Source organism: Micromys minutus, assembly GCF_963924665.1.
Source record: "Micromys minutus genome assembly, chromosome: 16".
Lineage (NCBI taxonomy): Eukaryota > Metazoa > Chordata > Mammalia > Rodentia > Muridae > Micromys > Micromys minutus.
The window spans coordinates 33,127,271-33,136,599 of NC_137985.1; the positions used below are offsets into that span (position 1 = coordinate 33,127,271).

Here is a 9,329-nt window from a genome sequence, read left to right on the forward strand (position 1 = left end):
ATGTCTCTTGAGAGCCTCTGACAGAGCCTTCCTGAGAAGATGTGAATGCTTACAGCTACCCATCAGACTGATTACAGGGAACCCAGTGGAGGAGCTTGAGAAAGGACTGAAGTAACCATAAGGTTTTGTAACCCCATAAGAACTACAATATCAACCAGCCAAAACCCTAGAACTCCCAGGAACCAAAACACCAACCAATGAATACACTTGAAGGGACCCATGACTCAAGACAAATATGTAGCAGAGGATGGCATTGTCTGGCATTACTAACAGGAGAAGACATTGGTCCTTTGAAGGCTCATTTTCTCAGTGTAAGGGTATTCCATGGCGATGAGGTAGGAGTGGGAATATATATTATGATGAAGTATCCACTATGGCATAAGGATACATGTCTTTCTTACTGTTTGTTTACATTGCTGATTCTCTAATGTGTATGAAATATTAGGAGGTTGACATTTAAAGCTGAAATTTGTAATACTAAAAAGTATCAAAGATTCCTAACAAATGAGTAATAATGTACAGTAGTATAAAATAAGTAATATCAATCAAATCTACATATTTTAAATAACTGTGTCTAATAAAGAGTATTCATATGATATCTTCTTACACATTATTTTTTCTTTCTAGTATTTTCTTCAATGCAACTGAAACATCCTTATTTCTCAGGCTGTAGATCAAGGGGTTCAGCATGGGCACAACAATAGTATAAAACACAGAGGACAATTTTGCTTTGTCCATAGAATTCAGGGATGATGGCTGAAAGTACATGAATGTTAAAGATCCATAGAAGATAGCAACAGCAGAGATATGGGAACTGCATGTGCTAAAGGCTTTGGACCTGCCCTCGCTGGAGCGGATGCGGAGGATGCTGGCAATAATGGAGATGTAGGAAGTAATAATAGTCAGCACTGGGACAGAGAAATTCAGTGTACCAAAAATTATAATCAACATTTCATTAATATAGGTATTGGAGCATGCAAGCTTCAAGAGGGGAGGGAGATCACAGAAGTAGTGGTTGATCACATTTAATTTGCAAAATTGAATCCTAAGCACAAAGCTTATGTTTACTGATGCACAGAACACAGAAAATATATACACTCCTGAAATCAGTGAACAGTAAATCTGATAGGACATAGTTACACTGTAAAGCAGGGGGTTACGGATGGCAACATAGCGGTCATAGGCCATTGCAGCTAGTGTGTAACACTCTGAAGTTCCAAAAATGATGAAGAAGTAGAGCTGAGTCATGCACCCAGGATAGGAGATGATGTTCTTCTCTGTCAGAAAGCTCACCAGCATTTTAGGGGTAACAACTGTGGACTGACAGAAGTCAGTGAAGGACAGACTGCTGAGGAAATAGTACATGGGTGTGTGCAGACGGGAACTGAGCCCAATCAGTGTGATCATGCCCAGGTTCCCTGCCACAGTGATCACATAGATTCCTATGAAGAGGAAGAAGAGGGGAAGCTGGAGTTCTGGCTTCTCTGAGAGCCCAGCCAAGAAGAACTCAGTCGCTGTGCAGTGGTTTCTTGCTACCTTGTCCTCCATTCAGATCCTGAAGGAGTAAAATAATCATAATTTTGTTAGGGTGAATTTATTATTTTCCATGCATACAACATACCTATATGAATTATTTCTGTTTTAGTATACTATTTTTATGTATATAATTACCTTAACTGGATTATTTCAAATAATAAAATATATTTCCTATTTTATTTAAAGATATATTTAGAAGTTAAATTGCACTTCAATAAAATACTACCACTGAATGCAAGTATAAAAATTTTCATCATGGCAAAGCAAGATCTCAGTATAAAAATATAGAATTTGTAGTAGTGAGTAAAATTACAAGACTCTGTTGAAGAAATAAGCTTTCCCTTAAAATAGTGAATGATTATCCAAAATTTATTGTCCTGGAAAGATCTGCTGGGCACTTGTTTTTAGACATTCCTTTTTTAAAAATTCTAACACATGTAATGTTTTTAAATATACAAATGTGAAAATTGATTTACATCTCAATCAGCCTTTGCATTAAGTATTCTAACTATGTGTCAAGTACTTAATCCTAGTAGCACCAGGTGACCAGAACTTAATCCTTGCAGCACCAAGTGTCCAGGACTTGATTACAGTAACACCTTATTTACACTGCTTAATGCAGTATAATGTATAAATAAGTATTACTGGCATCTTATCACTTAATATGATTTCATGTTTTTCGATTTTATTGACTTTCTCTGAAAAGAAAAATTGGGTATTCCCTAGAGGAGCTATTGGCACTTTATAAATGCTGAAGGGGTCTTATCATTTTCTGTCAGGGTGTAGTAGCAGACAAGTTGACCATGTGACAGATGGAAATCATATAATCTGTGAATATGTAAAGGGCACAACTTGACTATGGTGGGAAAATGGCAACAACGGGGCACAGAGCTGCTGAAGGGAAGGTCATGAGCTTGAGAAGAGTTTCGGGAAGGAGAGTGGATGTGATCAAAGCATGCGTATGAAAAAAAGCGCTGAGTAGAATGTTTTAAAACTTAGATGAAAATTAAGAGACAAACCTTCAGTGATTAAATACATCTGCCATAGAATTTAATATGAAATGCTCTAAATATTTGCAATATTGATACAATGAAGACAACAATGTTTAAAGTAAAATGAACGTATTGATGAAAATAAATTTTATGAACAAGATACTTACAAGGTCAGTATGCGAAGTGTAAATATGTATAGAAGCATATGTTCCTTATGATATTCCTTATGATACAACATTAATGAAATAAAAATAAGACTCCTTCATACAAGTATATAAGAATGGCTTTTGAAAAATTGTACCAATGTCACATGTAGACGAGGAGTAGCTAGACACATCAAAGTACATGCCTTAGTGGAGTAAAACATCAAATCTTGAACATTTGTAAAACTGCTTGACAACATGTTCTAAGTATGAGCACATATTTCCCTTCACTTAAATTATATGTTTCCAAGGTTTTGTCCTAAAATAAATGGGAATATGTTTCTACATAAAATGGTGCAAATACTCTGGCAGCTTTTTTCACTCAGTTTTAAATCATTAGTAATATAGAACCAAATATTCAATTATATATTTCGAAAAGAAGGTAATTTCTAATTGACATTTATAATGGATGAAAAACACAGCCTCTTCTCATTACTATTAATTACACTCCAGGACTCAACTTGTTGCTAAAGGTGCCCTGTCCGTGAAACAAAGAGCATGAACATATCAAGATACATGGATTTGTCTCTAAGTTTTTTTCAGTATTGGAAAGCTTTAATACAGCTGGAAGCTACTATACTCACTATCGGAGGAAGCAACTACTAAACATACTTATTGATCTCTTCAAACTTTATTAATATCTGACCTGAAGGTTATTGTCATTGCTAAAGTTGTGTCATAAACATTTTCAGAGGATTGAAACATTTTCTCTCCAAAAAATAAAACCTGTACCAGACACCATTGTCAGACCAAAGACAGGTTGCATTTTAAACATTTTAAAGATTTTATCAATGTCTATTAAAGATTATCCTATCCCAAAATAGACACTGATTATTTGGAAGCACTGCATGTGTATATTTTGTGCATTCATCTATTTATGATGTTGTTCAGCTATTTATGTACCCAATGATTTGTAAACCCTGTTCTAACTATTGAAAAAGTACAGAAATACATATGCCAAGATACTTGTTATGTTTTGCTTTCTTTAATTTTCAAACTTGACTCACCCCTAGTTTCAGTAAACTATATTTTTCTGCTGTACAGATTTAGACATGTTTTGTATTGTATGAATGTATATCTGTAAGGTTTATATTCGCTAGTATATACTAATACATTATTACACAGTGAGTTCTGAAAGATCTCTGATGTGGTTTCCTAGCTCAGAAGCTGTTGAATTAGAATACAGTCAAGAGGTCATAATGATGCCTGATGGTTGAATCAATAGGATTCTTAGCACTCATGATTTATCACAGCTGTAATCTCTCTGAAGGCCTTCCTCAGGCTTCTAGCTCTACTGTGTTTCATGAAGATTAGAAGCTGTTATGTTATGTTTCAGGCTATGATATTCACCGTGAACATACTAGATAAGAAAAAGGCATCTGCAAGATGAAATACAGAAGGAGATAAAACTGTGGAATTTATTGTAGGTGATATAATTAACATGCAAATAACATGTTGAAGACAGATTTTGATGTTTGGATGCATAAAAGTTATACTTTAATTATCATATAAATATATTATGACAGTTGCTTATTTTTTAATTTTTGTTCAAAATAGTTATTTTTATTCAAAACAAACTTTTTCTTACCGCTTTATTTAAAAAATAAAAAGGAGGGATATATATACAGATTTTTAAGGCATTTTGGCATAACATTATATGAATATTTTGTCAGTACTTAATTCTTTTAAAGGTTTGATAGCATGCATTGAAATCCCACTAGTTACCATAAGCATGAAGTACATGTAGAACAGAACGTAACATGGAGACAGATTTCTTGTTAGGTATAGATTAAGCATAATGATCTGTGAAAACCAAAAATTGCCACAAGGCTATTATTATCTTAGCTCTTGAATTATTAATGATTTGAGGTCCAGGTGTACCACAAAAGGTAAAAAGTTACTTATTCAAGCCTATGGACTGTACTGCACCTTAAATCTCTTGATAAGTCACTTTCAACAATCTGAAGAAATGATTCCATCCCCATTTATTTGTAAAACTACAATTGTTCACTCTCTTGGATTCTCCTAAATTCATCATTCACACAACCCTCTTCCTCGTTGATTTGGCTAGTTAGATTTCCTAAACTGTATTAGTTCATTGTCCAGATTGTAGAATGCTGCCTATTCTACTTGAAAGTGTCAATCAACACTGTTTCTTTATTATCTGATAAGTATGAATTTTTTTTTTACATCCTTTATAAAACATTTGCTGGCATGGTGTGATACTCTAAAACCTTTACATGGAATCATCCCTCTGACAACATCCTTAGGGTGTTGAAATTTCTGAACCTTGCTCTTCCTTGTGAAATAAAATACAATACTAACCAGATAACTAGTTGTTATTCTTTAGTTTGATCACTAATACATGTATTCCTCATTACTTTTCCTATAGTTATTTTAAAAATAAGAAAATAGTTGAATGATTGTGGATATCCAGCATTTTCTGCCTGCCATCTGACTGTTATTGCTTCAGACTTTTTAGTACTAAGTGACACATTTGAGTATGTAAGAAAAACTTATAATGTCACTTTTACTGAAATTCTAAATATCAAGTTTTCATCGCTGCTTGCTAATGGTACTAATTCAGGAATTAAGAGAAGCAGGCATACACCATTCCACAGTTAGTACAGAAAAGACAAATCTACTTGCCAATGGCTACAGTCTCTTGGAGCCTGTTCTTCATCTCCAGTCATCTTCTATGACTTTGTTTCTCTGCAGATTCAATTTCGAATACACAGTCGGCTGAGCAGTTGTAAAGCTCCATCCTGAGTTTAACTGCTTCAGATATTGTGAGTTAGGAAATAAACTTTCCCTGAGGACTCTTGTTATTCCAAAGATATGCTAATGAGAAAAATAACTAATTATCATTGGTCATTCCCAATTGTCAAGTTATTTTCCATTGAAATTGATATTGAGCATAAAATATATGATTAAAGCTTTATAATATTCAGCACAACACTGCACTTTAAGGTGCTAAAAATTCAAAATCTTTGATGCTAATTTTCCTAGAAAGGAATTATAAGACACAGGCATACTTTCAGAGAATAGTTTTACTAGTATGGTTACTTAGAATAATAATTTACATGAAATATATTTTTTAATTTCAGAAACAGTTTTGCATATCATCTATAGTGAAAGAATTGAAAGTTAGCAAATGATATTTTATTATATATAGATTAGCTATCTTCTTGTGTTTTGTGCATTCTGCTTTTAATATGTGTTAGACATTTGTTATGCATTTTATTTGTGTTTATTTTTATTAATACACATTCTTTATATACTTACATGCATATATGTGTATAAATATATATAACAATATATAATAATAAATAATATTATATAATGATATTATTAGATTCAAGTGTGCCTTTTCCACCTATGCACAATAAGCTCATAAGCTTATATCCATGGACATCATGCATAATAAAGAATGTGATGAGACAGTGAGGTCCAATTTAATGCTGTGCTCAATTTGCCACATCACATAATTTTTGAGTCTCCCAGAATTCTGTAGAAGGACAACATTATAGAGCTGTAATTACATCAATTACATCATTTATTCCTCACCCCTTCATATGAAGTCCTACAAAAATACAATATGGAATAAGGAAAAGATTGTAACAAAATAATAACCTAATTGGACAATAATCTAATTATTTTTCTAGCCCCACAAAAATGAATAGCTAGATGAATAACTAAATAAATTAATAAAACAAAAGTGCTCTACCGACTAGTCAGGTTATTATGCTTAATCATATGGCATTTTAGTTTTGTTACATTTAATATAGTATATTTTATACACACACAGACACACGCACACACACACATACACACACACACACATATGATGGAATATGTGCCACACTATTCTCTTTTCTCATGTTCCCACAGGTGGAAGTATGAAATGAAAAATTATTCAAAAGTACAAGAGGATTGGTAGGTACTTTTAACATAATTCTACAAATTTTGCATTTGAACCAGAAATTTTCAGACTAATTTAATTTTAATTTCTTACAAATTTGAATGGCAAAAAAAAAAAACCCTGAGCATTACTTTCAGAATTTCTATAATTAAGAATATTTAAAGAACTGTAAAAATCAGTGATTCAAACATTATTTCACTTGAACTAGTTTGGCAGGGAAATTATAATGAAGACTAGAATGTTGAAATCTTTCAGTGTGATAGACTAGTTATTAGTTTTAACATATCCTTAAAGCAAGGACAGGAGTGAACTATAAAGTATTTTATTTGCAAAGTAGTAATGAAACAAATTTCGATAAAATACAAATATAACACCATGGAATGATAGCAAATCATTAATGGGTATAAAACATATAGAGTTGAGAAACTTCCCTTAAAGATTTCATAAAAGGCATAAGAAAATCATTAAGCATGTGGTAAGTTTTAAGTCTTGTTCCAGAACCAGTACAAAAATAATTAGAAAGAACAAAACTTCTGCTTGTAAAAGTCAATCTCAATAATTTTGGATAAATCGGGGAAGCACAAACTAAAGAATAAACAGGTATACAAAAATGATCCTGGATGGTGCTGGTCCAACTGGCACTCAGCATGCAAAAGAATGAAAATAGACCCTTTCTTATCTCCTTGTACAAAGCTCAAGTGTAAGTGGATCAAAGATCTCCACATTAAACCTGGTACACAGAAACTATTAGATGAGAAAGTAGGGAAAACCTTAGAACACATAGGCACAGGAGAAAATTTTCTGAACAAAACACCAATAGCTCAAGCTCTAAGGTCAAAGATTAACAAATGGGACTTATTGAGATTGCAAAGTTTCTGTAAGGCTAAAAACATTGTCAAGAAAACAAAACGGCAGCCAACAAAATGGGAAAAGCTCTTTACCAACTCCACATAAGATAGATGCCTAATATCCAAGGTATACAAAGAACTCAAAAAGCTAGACACCAGAGAATCAAACAACCCCATTAAAAAATGGGGTACAGAGCTAAACAAAACATTCTTTTTTTTAACGACTTTATTTTACAAAACAAAGATAAATGTACAGATTTTAAACATTTTTTGCTTAAAATTATACATTTTTGTCAGTACTGTTTTTTCAGACAAAATAATTTTTACATAAAACCATGTGAATATATTTTTTTAGTCAGTACTTGAATTTTTTCAAGGGCTTGACAGTATGCATTGAAAACCTAATAGTTACAATAAGCGTAAAGTACATGCAAAACAAAACGCAACATGGAAATAGTCAAAGTCTTCTTGTTTTGTAAATATATGTATATTTTTTTGTTTTCTTTATTTCTTGGACTTCATACAGTCTGTGAGTTGTTTCTGGGGGAGTGCAAGCCTCTGGGGTTAGCATCCCACTATCAGTGACTGCATATTATGTCTGTTCTTTTGTGACTGGGTTATCTCACTCAGGATGATATTCTCTAGATGCAGCCATTTTCTTAAGAATTTGGTTAAGTCATTGTTTCTGGTGGCTAAGATACCACCTCACACCAGTCAGATTTGCCAAGATCCAAAACTCAGATGACAGCAGATGCTGGCGAGGCTGCAGAGAAAGAGGAACACTTCTCCACTGTTGGTGGGGTTGCAAGCTAATACAACCACTCTGGAAATCTGTCTGGCGATACCTCAGAAAATTGGATATAGTACTACCTGAAGACCCAGCTATTCCACTTCTGGGCATATACCCCAGAGACACTTTAATACACAACAAAGATATCTGCACCACAATGTTCATAGCAGCTCTATTTATAATAGCCAGAAGCTGGAAGGAACCCAGATGTCCTTCAGAAGATGAATGGATACAAAAATTGTGGTACATATACACAATGGAATAAACAAAACATTCTTAGCTGAGGAATATCAAATGGCTGAGAAACATCTGAAGAAGTGCTCGACATTCTTAGCCACCAGAGAAATGCAAATCAAAACAACCCTGAGATTCCACCTCACACCAGTCAGATTGGCCAAGATCCAAAACTCAGATAACAACAGATGCTGATGAGGTTGTGGAGAAAGAGGAACACTTTTCCACTGTTGGTGGGGTTGCAAACTAATACAACCACTCTGGTAATCAGTCTGGGGATACCTCAGAAAATTGGACATAGTACTACCTGAAGACCCAGCTATTCCACTTCTGGGCATATACCCCAGAAATACTTTAATACACAACAAAGATATATGCACCACAATGTTCATAGCAGCTCTATTTATAATAGCCAGAAGCTGGAAAGAACCCAGATGTCCTTCAGAAGATGAATGGATACAAAAATTGTGGTACATTTACACAATGGAATACTTCTCAGCCACCAGAAACAATGACTTAACCAAATTTTTAAGAAAATGGCTGCATCTAGAAAATATCATCCTGAGTGAGATAAACCAGTCACAAAAGAACAGACATAATATGCAGTCACTTATAGTGGGAAGCTAACCCCAGAGGCTCGCACTGCCCCAGAAACAACTCACAGACTATATGAAGTCCAAGAAAAAAAGAAAACAAAACAAAAAAAATAGTCATGCTCAATCTTTACCCACCAAGAATACATTGTCAAATTCCGGGTTGTACCCTGTATTACATGTACTGTCTGCTCATTGTTAAAAAAAAAAA

At 33.8% G+C, this 9,329-nt stretch overlaps 1 protein-coding gene across 1 annotated transcript; it reads right to left on the reverse strand.

The window, feature by feature from the left end:
• Positions 1-603: 603 nt before the first annotated feature.
• Positions 604-1,548, reverse strand: LOC308431199 (olfactory receptor 8G18-like; the record flags this gene model as incomplete). Its single annotated transcript, XM_080930563.1, has 1 exon — positions 604-1,548. One exon carries the CDS (start codon positions 1,546-1,548, stop codon positions 604-606), a length of 945 nt encoding a protein of 314 aa, XP_080786689.1.
• Between the last annotated feature and the right edge of the window lie 7,781 nt (positions 1,549-9,329).